A 19,313-nucleotide genomic window follows, 5' to 3' on the forward strand; every position below is an offset into this window, starting at 1 on the left:
AAAAGTCACATAAAATAAAATGTCATATTCTTGTTTTAAAAAAAATTCTTACAAGGCTCATTCCTCTCCAGTGTTTCATCAATCATCTGTGTTTTCCTTGCAGTCTGTTCTTGGCATTTGTCCTGTACACTGGAACTAAGATCTCTCGGGGACACATTCTCTGCATTATGACAAATAAACACTATCATAAGACAATGTCATAAAGAAATTGCTATATGATTTTTGGCTACAAAATTAAACACAACAGCATTTATCATTTACATGTACAAATCTCCCTGTTATCAGTGCCCTAGGGGCGCTGAAATATATGATTTGCATTGATGGCAATTACTGTAAGCACACATATAAAGTTAATGTCTTGAGTCAGAACTTAAAGGGCTGATGGACTTTATTTTGGGGTTAAATGAACAGCCAGAAATGATTACCACTTTCTGTCTCATGACTGACTAATAACAAACTTTGATCACCTGTCTTTGAAGTAACATAAAACTTTAAACTGTGCTAATCTAATTTAGGCTTATTAGCAGTTTATCCCCACAAAAGTTACACCATATCACAAGGATGATTAACAGATGCTAAGAACTTCTAACATAAACAGTGTGCTGAGCATTACAGCTCTCTAAACTAGTCTGGCACATCTGATTGGCAGTATAGCAATTTCAAGTCAACTTCAGTGCTTTTAGAATATAATCGCAGACAATGACCCAACACAAGAACAGTTCATTAAAGATAAAAACAGCTAGTAGTAACAAGCATTAGACATGCCAAACTGGAATAAAATAGTTTCAAAGAGAGCTCAGCTTAAATATGTGTGGAAACAGCCATTCATTTTCTTGAATTGTTTACACTGGAGTCCATGGAGAGAAGACTAAATTTTCAACCAGTATTGTACCAAAATTAATCCTTTCCAACTGAGAAAACTAAAATCAGCTCCACTACACAAATAAAGTGCTATACAATAAAATTATCTTGCCTACATTAACATATGGAATTAAGGGCTATGTGCCTTAACCATCCTGTATCTAATCCTTCTTACTGCTGTTTTTTTTCAAGAGGTAGGATGCTTCAAATGACTTTCTATTTGGACTTGTTAACAGTAATAAATTAGTTTGAATTTGATTTACCTAAAGAGACTGATGGTCTCTAATGACTGAAAACAATGGGTATGAATCCCAATAAGTGCATTTCTTTTTAACTTCCAAGTTTTGAAACTAAATCTGATATTATTGAAAAGCTTTGTTGCATGTGTCCAAGTGTGCATGAGTATCACGAATGGAAGATGACTGAATCTGCCTCTAATGCCATCAAGATATTTCCACATGCTACATCTGGTTAACATCCGTAACTACTAATTGTTTGATTTGTTGAATTCATAAGCCGTTTTAGTCCAAAAGCTCAAATTATGATATAGCTGAACTGACACTCGTTCAGTGTAATCTTAACATAAATCACAAAGCCAGGTTTGATAAAAATCCATGAATAAATGTTAGTGTTATCTACATTGACCTTGAAATCAGTGCCGGAGTGCTGATTACTAACTTGTTTATTGACATGCAGCAAAATTCAAAGTCGGGTCCATTAGTATGCTTTTTCGATTGTAGAGCTTTATCATTTTTATTCTGGACCTGTTTCATGACAAAAGAAGTCCTTCTGCAGACTTCTATGATGATATATTTCAACCTCCTAGATTTTTAAGACATCAACAATAACCCTGATGTTGGTTCATCAGATTTTCATCAAGGACCAACCACATATTGAAATATGCATTTCAGTAAAAACCAAACATCAATTCAACCATCATCAAAGGAAGTTGTGATAACATGATTTTCAAGATGGTTTCTGAAACCACAATGATGGAGATGAGATAAGCGCAGTGTTTATTTAGGACTTACTACAAATTGCAAGAACTGCTGAAGTGCAAACACCATGTCACGATGTTCATATATTTATGAATAGTCTCAATAAGATCTTAAAGACTACCTCAATGACACCCAAAATGGCAGTCAGATTGACATTATTTTCAGTTAGAATGAACAACCCTGTCAAAACAACCAAGTTACTCAAACCCCATGTCAACACGACAATCCATTTATCATTACTAGCAATACAAATATTTTAAGACGACTGTCACAGTGGTTATGTTGGAAGTCAATGTGGCATAACTTCCATTTAGGAATGGCTATAGATTGTAAGAAGTATTTCTATGAAAACATTTTGTCTAAACAGCAATTCACTCAGGTACAGTAACAATAACATGATTTTCAAGTGTGATAGCCATAATGTAGGTTCAAACAGCACCATTTTTTATTTGCACCAACAAAATCTAGTAAAAAAATAAGTATCTGCAAAAAATCCATGTTGAAAGGATCATTGTAATAATAACATTTTCAAGACTGCCACCAGGACTAAATGGCACCACTGTCATTTAGGAACAACTAAATCTCAGAATCATATTGTGTGCTATTAGTTTCAACTTACTTTTTTCATCAGAGCTGAAATAACAAAAAAAATGCCAAGAACACAGGTTGTCAGACACAGTACCATTGCATAAGTTTGACTGTTATGCAACCAATAAAGCTACAAATTAATTGTACTAATGTATCACGATTATATGACTGTATCAGAGTTTTCTTTGAAAACCATTTGAAAATAAAAGCTGCTGAAACTACAAGTAGAATCCAAGGTAAACTTCATATTATCATGCTTGGAGTACCTTTCAATTGCGGTTTTGCATTCATGGGCAGTGATTTGACATCGGTGTAAGTGTCATCAGCTGTGGTATCAGATGCTGTTGATTTCACATCAGTCAGAAAGCTCTGTATGCTACTGCTGGCTGCTGGCTTGGTTTTGGGACTTTTCTCATATTGGGGAAGAGGTCCAAACTGTGGATAGTTATGGAACCAGAAAGGGAACTGTTGATATGGATGATCACTTCCCTGACTGGGTTCACTGGTGTTTTGCATCTGGGCAACAGATGGTGGTGGCATCCAGTAAAACTGATCTTGTCCATCACTTGCTGGAGGATAGCCCATGCCCGGTGGGAAGCCTGGGGGTGGCATGTATCCATACCAAGGGTCTGGTGGAGGTGGTTGCAGATTGGGTTGATGTGGGTTCTGCTGGCTTCTATTTTGATCTGGCTTAGTGTTCTGGCCTGGGCCAGGCTGTTGGTATCCATATTGACCTTGATAGTCCTGACCTGGGTATGGGTACTGCTCCCATCCAGCACCATAAGGGCCTGGAGGTGGATGAATAGCACCAGTATCCTTAGGTTGCTGATCCTGATTTGGATTGTCTCCCCTACTCAATTCATATGTCTGTTGATATGCAGTGCCTTGGATACGATTTTGAGAATGGGGCCATTCAGCAGATGCAGTGTTGACATAAACTGTTTCCAAATGTTCTTTAACTGGCTTCTGTAATTATTAAACAAAAATACAAAAGTCAACAATTCATGATTGTCCAATAAAATTTGCCAATACATTTAAGATTGTTAGTTATTTAGTCAACTTTTAGACCACAATTTCAGACTTATGACTGAAACATTAAATATCTTCATGAAAAAAATGATAATACTTATGGGTAATCATAACAATAAAACCTTTCAAGATGTTAAAAGCACTTATCATTTATATTCTATGGTATTTTGTGAACCACTTTTTATGAGACTTCTGATATGCATAAAACTGTAAATCTGATCTTTCCTTTTATTTATATTCTCAACATCATCAATATTATTTGTAGCAGTCATAAATTATTATCAACAATACATTGGCCTTAATGAACACCTCCAAATAAAGCACACATATTAACTTTATGTTTTTAACCTCAAAATCAAGGACACCTGTTCACAAAGGCCAACATTTTATAATGAACAGAGTGTTCTGGATAGACATGTTTTGCTGTATGACAATCACCCAAGAAACTGTTTACTTTGAAAAATGGCTGTGAATATTAAAACCTGCAGTATGAAAATTACACAATTATTTATTTAGGTTCTATGCACAATTCAAAAAATGTTAAAAGCTCAAGTAAAGAGGGGCAAGAAAAATACATTTCAGGCACTAGCAACTCAGTAGTGGTCCATATATACCAAGAATTTAAATTTTCAGAAAAGGTGACCTGCCTAGTGCAAAGTGACTTGAAAATTGAATTTATCCTCGTGAAATCTGATCTTGCTCCAAACATAATATCCCAATATGAGTGAGTAAATAAGAAAAAATATGGAATAATTTAAAGAATTTACATTATATTTATTTTAACTTTTTCGTATTCTTTGAATGTAGATAATTAAATTTTAAAAAAATATAAATGTAAATAATATAAGTAGATAGATATGTAGATGAGAAAGGGTTGGAAGGTAGATAGAGTTAGAACAGCAAAAAAAGTTCAATTTTTAAGTCAGCTTGCCCAGAGCAAGTTGATTTTTATAAACTTGGTAAATCCCTGCATTAGAGTTAGCTAACTTTGTCAAGTTTCCTGCTCTTTTTCAGTTGATGAAACTGATTAACCATCATCAACTTCAACAACAATAATAAATGTAAGACCAGTGGTTCCATACTGTTTCAGGAATGAGGACCCTTTTTAACTTCAAAATATTTTAGCAACCACCACATGTTAACAGTCATAAATGTAGACTCCCTTAACACTATGACCTCACAGGGGTCTGCGGAATACAGGTTGAGAGCCACTGTGCTAAATTGTTTGTAATGATTTATTTATACTTGCAGGTGAAGGATTTGTAAACATCTCTTTCTCCATTTACTTAACAATTATCATCTAGTCACAATGCAATCAGTGACATACATCAAAGTATCTGACAAGCCAACTTTTGAGATTGAGAACACTTTTTTGTAACAATTTAATAAGTTTCCAAGCATTGAGTAGGTATTGGTATCCTGCAATTATGGCATAAAATATGCTTGTGGGTGCAACATTTTCAAGAACATGATCATGTTTTGAACAAAAAAATCCTCCGGGTGGTTAACTGTTAGAGACGAGTGCCTGTGATTTAAAAACACACCTGTCAAAGATATCTTATATTATTAACAATTAGCACTTCTCACCTTAAAATCAACAACATTTCTCAGAACAATATTTAACATTTAGCTGACTCTTTTGAGTCAGAAAGCTCACAAACTGCCTCAGGCTTGGTAAGGACCTGAAAGTTGGCAAATCCGAGATACATACAAATATTAGGATTAAAATATGTATTCCGTATTTGACAAACTTACTTTAAATTACTAAATATTTACATTATCACATTACAAGAAAATGCTTGACTGGCCATGACATTGGCTAAAAGATGGAAATGACAAACTGCATATGAATGAAACTGTAGCTATTCATGTAATTGAAGAAAGTGGTGCGTATACATATAAAGGTACTGATACATGTACTGTGGCAAGATTATAGGATACAACACTTGCAGAACATAAAGTATTATGAATGGAGCATGACCCCTTTCTCCCTCTATCTAAACTTTATGGACTTGCTCATGGGCAACTACCTTTAAAGCTTGAGCTTGTCCTGGAACAAGCCAGGATATTTTGATATCACCTGCATTACATGAATTCACACTCAGACAAACAGTAGTACCCTCTGGTGATTTGAGGCTGATGGCTGGAGTCTCCTGAAGCTGTAACATGGCAGCTGGAAAATAGAGGTTACTGTATTTCATGTATTTTTCGTACCCTTTAATTTTTCGTACAAAATCCAGTTATCAGAATCATAATCATAATTTTTTGTACATATCACTGTATTTTTTGAAAAATCCATTAAATTATCGTACATAAAATTTCTACTAAGAAGATTTACCTTTGCAAAAACGATCAATAACATTGTATTGCCATTTTGATTTTACAAAAATTAATAACTGTTGGTGAGAAAATATAATGATTGATGCATAAGCTCTCTTATTGTCATTACAATATCTAATGGTGTTTATTAACAAATGGACAAAGGACTTCATAGACCATACCTTTAAATATTATCATTAATTAGTTCTCTTTATTAATTCTATCACCATAACAAAACACCACGTGCATTTTAAAATGAGTTCAGAAGCCCTTTGATGTTTTCTTATACAACAAAAATTACATCTCAGTACATGCTAAAGTGAAGACCACAGAGCCTTGGTCAACTACTGGTAGTCTTATTGTTTCAGTATAGTCACACAAACATAAAATATAAAAACCTTGTCATTTTCTATCGTAAATTTGAAAGTCACGGACTCTGTTAACTCAATTAGTAAATATACATATACTACCTTTTAAGTGATTGTTCTGTTTTGACTTGGATATAATTAACCTTTAATTGCAAATCTATTCTACAATATATCCCTCCATTATCTTTATTGGTGAGTTCAAATAACAAGCAATGCGTATGATCGCTTTTCCTTATAACAAATTCTGTATGGACAATAGCTTCAATAGCACATTGACAGATTTTCATTTCCTTATAGACAGCCTCATTTCCCTATAGTGACAGCCTCGCTGATTTGACCTATTCTGTTGATTCTTGCCCTCAATCTGGTTTCAACTGGAATAATCAAAGCACTAAGCATGTTTAATTACCCTGTAAATAGCACTGCATAGCCATGTGGTTGTTGTGACAATGTACATCATAATTAAAATAAGAATGAATTGTTCATTTAGCAGTGTTTACTGATAATGGAATATAGTACGGTTGCAATACATGAGGATTATCACAATCATCAAGCAACTCAAAAATAGCAGTCTCTTTTCTCTTTGCAAAAGCTACAAATAAAATTGCCCTGAATAAATACGGTCTTGTACATGGACAAATTGTTATTCACCTCTCTCTCACATGCACACACACACATGAACACGCAGGCTCACGTGCATTAACTAAAACATGATTTCAAGATCTTTATTTTTTTTTATTGCAATCTGATAATGAGATTATTGCTGCTGTAAAATTACAAGTTGCACTTAATTTCTTGACAATGTGGACTCGTATCATTGCATACAATTTACCAATAAATAATACCTGTAACTAATACATGTTCAAACCATCTTAATTATTTTGCTAGTCCTGCATGTAAGACCTCAACCTCAATTTATGTTTTGACCTTTGTGCACACTAAAACATAATAACATGTGATATGTCTTACATGTAGGACTATCATTTTGCCAACATTACACAACATAACAGCTACATATGCTCTGAATGTAGATGAGCTTGCACACTGAGACATAATCCTCCCCCCCCCCCCGGTCACTAATAACAACAAAAATCTTTGCGAGTACTTTTCTTTTTAGTGTAGTTAGATTCTGGAGTTGAGAGCAGAATTAGACAGAAAATATATGTCTACTTTGTACATTTGTACTGTTAGGTTGTTGAGTAGTGTGTGTTCCATAGAATTTGTTCAGGTATGATCCCTTTATTTTTTGTACACGGTCAGAACCGCAAAAATGATAATTATTTATTTTACATATAATTTTTCATACACTGAAATCAATAAGTATTTTTTTATGTACGAAAAATTACATGATCTTAACAATGGACTATTATGTTAATTTTCTTTATTTCTCAAGGGCAACCAGCAATAAAAAGGTGAAATTAATGTCAGTATTTGACGAGGTGCTCACTACCACTTCTTCTGTCATATATGAGCTGCTGTTAATCTAGTCTGAAAGAAGCATTTATTTATCAACAAGTGTAAGGCACAAGTCAGAGTTCTCAACTGCATACTGTTTATCCATATTGTATATCCTTGTATCTGATTTGAACACACTTTTACACAAAACCTTTAAAAAGAAACCTTTAACTGAAAACTTAAACACAAAAACATTAATACAGAACATTGACAAAAGAATTAAACACAAAAATGTAATATGGAAGGCATATATAAACTAACTTTCAAGTCAAGTCCAAATGCAAAAAATGATATACCCTAATCTGCCATGGCATAATATGACTGCAAATCAGGATTCATATCATCTGTTCTGCTCCTCAGTCCTAACAAACTGCATAACCCAGATCTGCTGGCAAATTATGTACTGACAGATCTGCATCTCTGAAGTTTGCAACTGTACTCGACTTAAAAGCAAAACGAGAAAATGAAAACTCTAATAGCGCATATCTAAACAAATATGGAAGAAAATGTTACAAAAATAAGTATTCCAAGGATAGGTCTTCCTGACCTGAATTAGCCAGCTTAAAAACAGCTGTAAAATCCAAAAGTAATAAAACCATACATATAGGTCAGGTAAGTATTAAGATGAAAGCAAATTTCTTGAAGATGTCAGTAATGTTCCATGGAGTTTCATATCTATAGATGATGCTCTTGCTATATGGACCCAACTTTTAATACCGGTGGTTGATAAACATATACCTTTGAAAACACACAGTGTAAACCTTGACTTCCAATCTGATTGGTTGACCCTGGATTTCCAACCTGATTGGTATTTTAGATGCATGAAAACCCGATTATTCAAATCTGTAGGTCAACAAGCACATTACAAAATATGGAGAAATAAGTAATAAAAATGACCAATCAGGCAAAGAAAAATTACTTTCAGTAAGCTTTAAAAAAATAACTGCAATAAGAATTCTATGTGGAAAGTTTAAACAAGCTAGGTGAAGTAATCAATCCACAAGGTCATCCAAAATCTAGCCACATTATTGATGAGGATAGTGAAATAGCAAATATATTAGCATATAGCATCCATAATTAATGAACCAGTGGTAAACTCAAATCAAAGTGAATGAAGAAATTTCTCTTCAGAAAAATTCCACCATGAAAAAGGATTCAAATTTATGCAAACTATTGAAACAAGGAAATCAGCAGGTCTAGGTGAAATATTGGACCATGTCTCCAGAGAGCTGCTTCTATAATATTTGACAATCAGTTACCATGGGGCAATCAGTTATCATGGACCAACAATGGTACAGATCCTGATGATGGGTCTGGATTTGAACAGTGTGGATCAGCCAGACGTCAAAATACTGGAGAATTGGTATTCCCAGTAACTGGAGCTATCCCACCACTATTCCCATATTACTCGGGTCCAGTGCAAAAAAAATTCAGAATGGTGGGACCTGGAACTAAACAATTCATGGTCTAAGCAAAACTGGAGATATCTGCAGTGAGGAGGAAATATGAAGATGTGTAGATTAGCATCCTGAAGATTGATGGAGACTGCCAAATTGGATGGTCAAAGCACATTTTGGATTTAGAAGGTGGTCCCCATCTTGAAATGTTCTTCGAGAAGAAACTGGTTTAAAGAAGAGGGTGAATATAATGTGAAACTTTCCACTTTTCTTGGTGACCAGAAAGATACGGAATAGACGGTGGGTGACTTATTGTTCAGGATCCTCTTGACTGCCCCTCTCTGTAAAAGGATGTGCAATTCCTCCCTTAGTTTTCAAAAGATTGGATTGGTGAAGAAAGATGAGGGTCTGGGAAAGAGGAGGTACATGTAGTTCCAGAAACTGAAGTCAGTACCCCTTGTCCACTATTGCAAGGGCCCAAAAATCAACCATTATGCTTGACCAGACCATGTAAAAGATGCCTAAGCAAACTCCAATGGGAATGTCTGGGAGAGGGATGTGTGGCAGGAGAGGGCTCAAATCTCATGAGCTGTCCCCCACCACCTCCTGTGGGAATGGAAGGACACTGTGAAAATTGTCTCCTTCATTGGACAGGTCTGTTTTTCAATTTCTGGGAGCCAAATAGATGAGGAGGAGGTCCATTTTGAGGTTGCCTATTGAAATGGGGCTGTGCCTGCTTGAAGAACTTGTCAGCAGGCTCTTAAGGGTGTTTTTTATTTTACACTGACAGGCTTCCTGGCCCATTTTGATGGACCAAGATTGGATGCTAAGGATCCAACAAGTCATGAGATGCCATAGTAGGAATGAGACAGATTCTCAGCTTCAAGTGGAGCAGCCCTACGGATGTCTTTACTGTGATTGTGTAGTACCTTGAGGAATCCTAAACAACATCATGGTGGATGTGAAAAAGTTACACAGACAAAGCCATAGAAACAGAAAAGCATATGCTGAAGGGTGGCTGGGGTTAATGATGCTTCTCTCAGCATACGAAAAGAATCAGCTGAGAAGAGGTAAGCATATGAAGCACTCATGGTGACAAGCAGTTGAGATCTGAGATCTTTTCCAGACTGGAAAGGATCTTTTTGGACTGTGTGGCAGGTTTTCGGTAAAAAAATCATATCTCATCTTCCACATCTAATAGAGATGAAGAAGCGGATGTAAAAGCAGGCATCACTTGTGCTTCCTCCATGTAAAACTCTATTAGAGTCTACCATAATGGAGACAGCATCATCAAGGACATGCAGAATAGTGAGTGTACAATATTAAAATAATTGAAAAACTTAATAATAATAATAAGTGTGAACCTGCATATTGAGGTCACCTGTGTAAAAAGGTCAGTTTAGCTTTTTTTATATGGGTGGCTGTATTGATAAGTTAGCCTGTATCAGATATAGTTTGAAGCTTTGCCCTGGAAATAAGTGTAGTTAATGTATGGACAAATGGATGGACAAACAAAAAAAAAACAAATAGTGGAAGTAATAAACTGGGAATACATCAGGCATAACTACAGATCACCAGTCCAAAATGAGTATCAAATTCCTGACACACACACACACACACACACACACATATTGATGTGGATGGACAGACAAACACACAGGAACATTTTGAAAGTAAAGAACTGTCAATAGTAAAAAGAATATCTAGTCCACTAGTCCAATATGAGTTCCAAGTTCATGGGGTATATACCTTGAATGGCTGGAGAGTTAAGTCCTCAGTGTGAGTGGATAGATGGGTGGGTGGATGGATGGATTTTGATTGATACAAAATTCAGTGTGATCCCGCTGAATGGAATACTGTCCACTCATTGGTTAAAAGAAAATGACGCCCTGCATTTATTTATAAATTATTTTTAGTTGGCCAATGAGAAGGTAGTATTCCATCAGCATGTTGATCTTGTATATTTAAAATGGGTGCAATCATGGCCATGTCGAGCAGTAGCAAGGGAAAATGGTCTGACATTCCTTTAACGTATGATAGTAAGCTGAATTTTGGATATGTATACAAAGTCAAATGCCTGAGCTAAACATTGATACCAAATTTATTACACTACACAAAATATAGCTTGATAACAGCGTTCATTCTTAAATGGATCATGCGAGAAAGGAGAGAAGTGTCCTCCCTTGTAGTTATATAGTACATGCATGACAGATCAATTGTAAGTAACGATTATATGAGCCCCTGTGTGTGAAAGTGATACAGAAGATGCCATCAAGCTGACAATCACAAGTATAATATGGTTCATCCCTGTGTCTCAAACACCTTTCATAATATCAATCAGAAACAAAAGAAACCTCATCATATTTACCACAGACCATGACCTTGAGGATATGACCTCAAACATTGAATGCAACATATCTTTCAAGTCACAATAATTATACCAAGCTTTATCCATATTTCTTAGATAGCCCTTAGTTTACAAGGCAAATGGGCAAATGTGACCTTGATTCGATCGATGCAATATATAAAATATTCATCAGTGACCTTGACATTCAAATTAAAATCCCCAATGTGGTAAGTGACACACCTTCTAGTGATGATATAAAGCTAAACCAAGTTTCATCCCTTCATCTCGTATGGTTCTAGAATTACCAAATGAAAAGGAAAGTTTAACAGAGGAATTGAACACATAAGCCATCACATGGAGCCTGAAGACCCCAAAAGTGGTACACAACTCATCTGATAATGATGCCAAGCTGCTTCCCTTAACCTCAAACAGCTGCAAATTTATAAGTGGAAAAGAAAGTGTCATGGAAAATATAAGATACTGTAGCTTGACCTTGACTAACAATATGATATGTGAAAGAACTTTTAGTGATGATATACAAGTAGACCAAGTATCATATTTTAATCTCAAACTACCTTAAAATCATAAAGTGGATAAGGAGGTGTGATGAGAGCATAAGGCCAAAAAAAATATTTGAGTTTCCGTTCAGCTGATCATCTGCGTTTTTCATTGCCAACCCTAGCACATGTTTCCCCTAAATAAAAAAAAATTATAAATAAATAATTAAAAAATCCAGACATTGATTTGTGTGTCTAACTGAACTGGTTTAGCTCAGTACTTGGAGAACTTAGTACATTATAAATACTAATCATTATGATATATATAATGTTTTTAAAAAACCTACCTACCCTAATTTTAAAACTAGTGCAATAGGAAACACACAATGGAGGGGCCCTAAATATTTAACAACAACCTTGAAGATAATAGGATCCCTTATGTACCAGCATACCAAGTTTCATCCTTTAATCTCAAATTATTTTAAAGCAATAGCATAGATGGAAAAATTGATAGAAAATGCAAACAATTTAACCATAACCATGATCTTTAAAATAGCATTCACAATGTAGCATACAACACACCTTCTAGTTATGATGTATAAGAAACCTAGTTTCATCCCTTAATCTCAAATGGCTTTAAAGTTATAAAGCTGAAACAAAAGTGTGATGGACAGACTGATGGAAATTTGGATACCATCACTGTCTCTTTTGAAAAGAAATCAGGAGGCATAAACTGAATCTGAAGAAATTTTAAGTGGCAAAGGCACATATGTACCACTAATCCACAAGTTGCAAGATATTTCAAAAGAGATACCTTCGATGGATGGATGGATGGGTATACAAACACATTCTAAAATATTCAACTTGAAGAACTGTAATCACAAACGGCACATAAATCCCATCAGTTTACTTCAGGATACATTAAAATGATTCTATGTTAGGCTTCGGAAACAAAAATCTGCATGCATGTATGCATGTATAGAACAACAAATAAAAACATAACAATATTGAAAATGAAAAAGTGTGAGTAGCAAAAGTCACATCTTGGCTACCATACCAGTAGTCCAGTAAAGTGTAGCATGTTTCAGAGAGATACTTTGAATGGTTTCACAGTTAAGTTCCAACCATGAAAGTGTGGATGCACCAGGAAACATGCAAAAACATAAAGAATATCTAAACTGAATAACTGTGAATAGCAAAACGTACATCTGAAACATGGACCAATATATGCACCAAGTTTGACAGAAATATTTTGAGAGTAGGGCATAACCGACTTTTGATCCGGAAATCGGATTCCACCGGATAGTATGAACTTCCGATTAATCGGAGTCGGACAAGGCAGGAACGACCGATTCGGATAATAAAAATAATAAAGTTGAATTTCTATAGCACCGTGTCTAACACTGCGTGTCATTCGATAGTGCGTTAATAAAGTTAAATAAGAAGTCAGAAAAGTCCAATATGGTCAACACAACGGGGTGAAACGATAATACTTGAGTTAGACCAAAAGATTTAAATTTATTAAAATATATAATACAGTCCTACCCGTTTATGTCAACATCCTCAATAATGAAGGCATAATATTAATACATTGACACATGCTAATGAGGTATTAAAAGAAAATGATTCTTACAATCGTAAATATAAATAAAGTTAATAAGGAAACTTTCACAGCACAATAAACTTGTTTCAATCACCGATCACTTTGGAAAATGCAAGAATCGATCAGATTTCATTGCTTTTATTTAAGTCGCCGCAAGAGGCCAACTTTATAGGACCAAACAAAAGCCTGTTTTATTTTTATTTGACCGCGACATTAAAGCATGGCGGCAAGATCAACTAATTGTTGAATAAAGTACAGGATGGAACTGGCTGCTTGCCGACATAAATGATTAAGGCGGGAAAATTAAAGCCTGGCGGCAAGATCAACTAATTGTTGAACAAAGAATGGGTCGGCACTGTGGCTTTGAACTTCGTTGCATTTTGCTATAGTCCTGCCATATCCTTCCCCTTGTGACATCGGTGTGATATGCAAAACGTGTGTAACACGGTTTAAAAAGTTAATTTGAAAAACCTTTTAATTTAGCATTTCCGATTAATTGAATCGTATCCGGAATCGGAAAAATTTCATGCCCAAAATCCGGAATCGGAAATCAGTAGAAAAATGCTAATCGGTTATGCCCTATTTGAGAGGTTAAGTTTTTCCCACCCAAAATATCCCCTTGGCAGTGTAATTGTAACCTACATTTTTTTAACCAATTGTCCCATCCAAAGAAAATATTAAGAGCCAGAGTGGCACAAAGTGACAAATTAAAATGTTATCGTGTTATGTTCCAAATATGCAGTGAAATAGAAAATATTCCACATGGAAATGAGAAAAAGAAGACAATTTAGAAAAAAGTGTATTACTTACTGATACCACAGATCTACCAAGGGTTATAACAATGGGGCAACAGTGGTAGAGAAAGAAATGGATCACACTATTCACAGTGGATGAATTGGATCACATTATTCCCAACACAAAGTGAACTGAGTGAGGGGTTATCTGATATTCTAAAAGAAAAAAATATATTCCTACTTTTTCACCCCTTGCTCCAGGAAGTAATATGTCCTAAATTGGTGAACCCACTGTATGTGATGATGTTATATTCTAAATAGGAGGTGAATTAGCCCAGTGGTTATTGATATATAAATAATCAAAGAAAACCTTTTTCCTCAGCTTTTAAATGGAAGTGACTTCCTAATTACAATTCCTAACCCCAATCCTGGGGCAGGTGTGGCTAAGGTATTTCACTGATAGTGAAAAAATTCTGAAAAAATCCATTATTGTCCCAGAGCAACCAGCTTTGAAAAACTAGTTGTCCAGAAGATTTTTCTCATTGCCCAGTAAATCAGTCTGTCTAATACATGTAGAAAGTGTCACCTGTGCTGACACACACATTTAATGTGTTGGAGATAAGCAACAAAAGATAATTTAACAATTTCCCTTTTTGATGGTAGTCTGAAGTCCAACAAATCTGCCCCCAATCTTACATAATACTGATATGTAACCAAATGTGGTGTCTAGATGTCTATCAGCTTTCCATTAGTTGGCCATCTCATGGCTAGAAACTTACCTACCGGTATATTTTGTTTATCTAAGCATATATCACTTCAGTTCATGTTATCGTTAATCTGATACTATTATTCATTGTATCTGAACATGGAATTTTTGTTGCATCACTACCTTACAAACCAATATAGTACATGCAACAACAAAACTGATTCGTTGGATTCTTAAAACATGCCTAATAGCTCACGTTAGCCATTTAATGAAACAATCATATCATGCCAGCGCCCATTTCTTCCACTGAATGTTGGAAAAGCATCTTAGAAGATCACAGGCATTCAGTGTGTGTCAAGTCAAAGATGAAAAACATTACTACCATACACAAAAGACAAGCATTCACTAATTTGTGGGGCCCTGGATGGCCAAGTGGTAGGTCACATCTTTACAGATCTCTCACATATGTGACCTGCATGAGTTGGAGTCTCACACCATAGTCCAATGTAGGTATGACAGTAAGAAAAAAGCAGTTGTCAGTAGCTTTCTGTGGGTCAGTGACTAACGTTCTTCCTGGGTTATTTCCCCATGTTCTTCCTCCACCAGATCTACTGGCTGCCATGTATAGCCTATCATGTACTGAAAAATGACATTAAACCCACAAAACAACCACTAATTTTGTTTCTTTAAGGATTTACCCCATAGGGACAAGTAGTATTGACCTGTGATTACTTAATCAGATAATGAGAAACCAACTCATCTGGGTTGGTGTGGCATTCATACCAGAAGAAAGTACCGTATACTGTACCAAACAAAAAATTATATGGTGATATTTGTGAACTGCTAAAGGTATTCAGAAAGGCAATTTAATGACCAAATGGAAGCTGCCAAAAAAATAAAATAAATTCAATTACAATTTTTAGCATTATCATTTTTTTACAAATATTCTTTGGTTACCTGACCAGGATTTTTAACATTGGGAAAAATGGTTACCTAACAATAATATCTGGTTATTCCAGACTTCCAAGCAATGGATTTTTCTACCATTTCACTTTTCATGAATTAATCAAACAGACGGAGGATTAAGTAACTGACACTGAAATGAAGTTAAACCTTGACGAGAATTAGCTTAATTTTAACAGTGCTTTGACATAACAATTTTTCTTTACCTACTTTTTCATATCGCAGATGAGATGTGATATGATCAGAATAATTAGTGTTCATCCATTAAGAAACGAAATAAAATGGGCATCTGCAGGCAGGTAGACCAAGCACAGGACCTCAGGAGCAAGGGAAATCACCTATTTAACTGCCGTTCAGTCTCTGCTCCTTTTCCAGAAAAAGTGCTAACAATAAATTATGCAACTGTCATCCTGAGCAGAAAAATTAATATACAAGTTGCTTCAGAAATTGTGAATAAATTTTAGTTGTTTGTCCCATTATAATTTAATTTTTTTATTATTGAGAATTCATCTGAGACAGCTGATGCACATACAGGCACTCAATTTTGTCAGTAAAAAAGGAATAGCTATTTAAAGCCTCCTCACCTTCTACAAATTAGCAAATACAAGGTGATTAACTTGTGTGGTTTGAAATCTGCTCCACCCCCGATGCATGCCAATTCCATGCGGATTAGTTTTATCCAGTCGGCATGCTCAGCCATTGATCACATATATCAACAGAAAGAAGACATTCCAGCTTTGTTCACCATGTGTGATTCAAGTACTTTACTGAACATTAAACAACTTTTACACAATGTTTTGATATTGATTCACAACTTGTATATTTGTGCTCAACTTTAGGGCTATACTTCTGATGTGTTTTGCAGGTAAATATGTCACATTCAGTTCTTATTGGTGCTTATTGTTTGTTATGTCCAGAGTAAAGTGATAATCACAAATCAGGACTGTACATTTTATTCACTGTGCGACGCCAGAAGCATTGGCAAACTCAATCTAAATATACATGTCAATGGAAAAAGCAAAATAGAAACTTCATGCAAAAGTGGCTATTAAATGATCTGTAAAGTACCATAATCATCGTACGTGGGGAACAAGTTCGGAAGGTTTCCATTTCTGCTGAGATATGTAATCAGAAACTGAACATTCCAACACCACAACAAATTAGCACAGAATCAGCAAGGGGGCTGATTCTAAGCAGCACAAGTTATAATCTCTTGTTTAAATATGCAGAAGGGGAGTGATATTGTTGATAATTTCCTTTTTCCTTCATATAAATGAGTTTTTGTGTCCAGGGCAATGTTTTGCATCTGTAGAAAGTAAAATGTGATGAGTTTGGTTATTAATAACCTGTTTCCATACTCAGACTTTGTTCTAGATAAGATTTTCCATGCATAAGAAATTTGCAACATTTCCTTGTTTAGATAAAGCAGTAATACCTTCAAAATGTTACAGAAAATATTGAAAAATGTTAATAAAATGTTTTAAAAGCATTGATGCAGTGTGAATCAAAGGGCATACTGACCAAAATGAGTCTGATGTACCTTATTAATTGGAGCGCCCTGAAATGGTCTAAAGAATTGAATAAAAATCAGTGACACCTAACAGGCAGTTTGTTTGGAAGTATTGTCTTTTATCCTGTCAATGATAAAATGGCATATAGACAGATTATAAGTCTATGTCTGTTTGTAATCTGCGTTTTAGAAATACATCTGATATGTCAACACATAAAAATTGGCACCAGTCTACCAATGACAGACCTTCTAAAGATTAATAATAATAATGATAATGTGGACTTAGTACATTGTCCATATGTGACCCAGGTGCATGCTTGTTCTGAATGAGTGATCGATCAGTGCATGAGGCCCATGAACGGGACAATAACATCTAGCGCCTAACACCTAATAAAAGCCCTAGGCGCTCGCTGTATCATATTGGGACAAATGACAACTTACTCATTTTGTCTACGCCTATGGTGGCAAATACAATTCGTAAGAATTGTTGTATCTGAATGTTTAAGGTCTTCATGTCTGGTAAGCTGTCATTTATTTTATTGTGTTGCTAAATACTGAAATACCGGTGTGTGAGTTGTGTACTGTATTTGTCTCATTTGTAGTATATTGTATACCAAAGTATTTGTTCTATTTTAGTATCGTAAAAAAAGTATTTGTTCTGTCTCATTGCAGGTTGTCTCGTATCATTGATGCTAAATAAATCCCATGACCTGAGGGTGTTGTGTTCACTTCTTTCTTTGTACAACGCCAGGCTTACACTTCGAAGCTCTAAGAAGATCTTTGATCATGGCATGGAAAGTGACACATACTCGTTCTGATTCACATTATAAAAGTGCCATGGACTTTGTGAAATGTTTGTGAAAATAAACAGAAGAAATGTAATATTTTATACAAAACAAAAAGTAAGAAAGTAATAGTGTTTTCCATTTAAAAAATATATGAAAATGCTGTTTCAAACTTTACTGTTTTGTCATTTATGACATATTATAAAAAATGTTTTAGTCAAATTAGTACCTTTTTTTTAAATATTAAAATATAATATCTTTATCAGGTGTCTGACCTGAAAGCCTGTAATTATGAAAAGCTATTCTTTTGCTTTCAAATAAGCAGTCGTGCTATGCAAGATGTCCATCCTTTTTTTTTAAAACTCTGGACTATGATAAAGGATGAATGTGAAAGTGAAGTGTTGCATTAACATTAGGAAATGATTATGTTTCTAAATTCCGAGATTAAGGTCTTCCGAACTAAAGAAAAACAAAATCAACACTTAACTGTCTTAATCTGGGTAAGATCTTATGTAAATGCATCGAAAACATAGATACCTTGTTCATCTTCAAACAGAAATACGTGTTTTCCACTCTTCGCAACATGGAAGTCCAACACCCCTTTGAAGTACTCTAGAATTGCGTTGGGCAAAACATTTATTGGCACACCGTCTATACCAAGACACCGTCTTGCGACATCGTTAGGCTTCAAATCTGCCATAGTTCATGCAGTGTAAAACATAATTAAACACTGAAAGGCTTAATTTCAACAACGGTGCGACGATAAACCAATACTACGATCAGGTGACACCAACCAAGGAAGTAGTTAGACTTTATTTTATTGGTTCCCTTTTTTTACGCCACATTTCATTGGCCATTGCTTTACTTGAGGTAACACAGCACATACATGCGGAATTTCTACTTTCACTTTGATAAGCACACCGTTTCTGAAAACTAGTCACGTGTCGTGTCATTAGTAGAGGGATGAATTTCTTAAAATGACATAGTATAATAAATAAAGAGTCTATATATCTGGTCCTTTCGCTAATCGTACTTGAAGCACACAAAAATGTGTTTGCTATATATGAAGTACGCACTATTTTTTGGCCATTACTTAGCTTTTTAGATGTCGTAATGGCAATGGCATACAACAATTAAGAGCCAGCAATGAGGA

The 19,313-nt window shown here is 35.2% G+C and overlaps 1 protein-coding gene across 1 annotated transcript; it reads right to left on the reverse strand.

Annotated features, from left to right (window-relative positions):
• Positions 1–52: 52 nt before the first annotated feature.
• On the reverse strand, positions 53–18,943 carry LOC149771851 (uncharacterized; the record flags this gene model as incomplete). The annotated part of the gene is made up of 4 exons (XM_089948135.1): positions 18,698–18,943; positions 5,507–5,649; positions 2,714–3,413; positions 53–160 (listed from the first exon to the last, which is right to left on the reverse strand). Coding segments are annotated over exons 1-4 (1,114 nt in total), but the record flags the coding sequence as incomplete, so codon positions are not given.
• Positions 18,944–19,313: the final 370 nt, after the last annotated feature.

The sequence above is a fragment of the Sinohyriopsis cumingii genome, unplaced genomic scaffold (genome assembly GCF_028554795.1).
Source record: "Sinohyriopsis cumingii isolate HCF-2022 unplaced genomic scaffold, ASM2855479v2 utg001633l, whole genome shotgun sequence".
NCBI classification, from domain to species: domain Eukaryota; kingdom Metazoa; phylum Mollusca; class Bivalvia; order Unionida; family Unionidae; genus Sinohyriopsis; species Sinohyriopsis cumingii.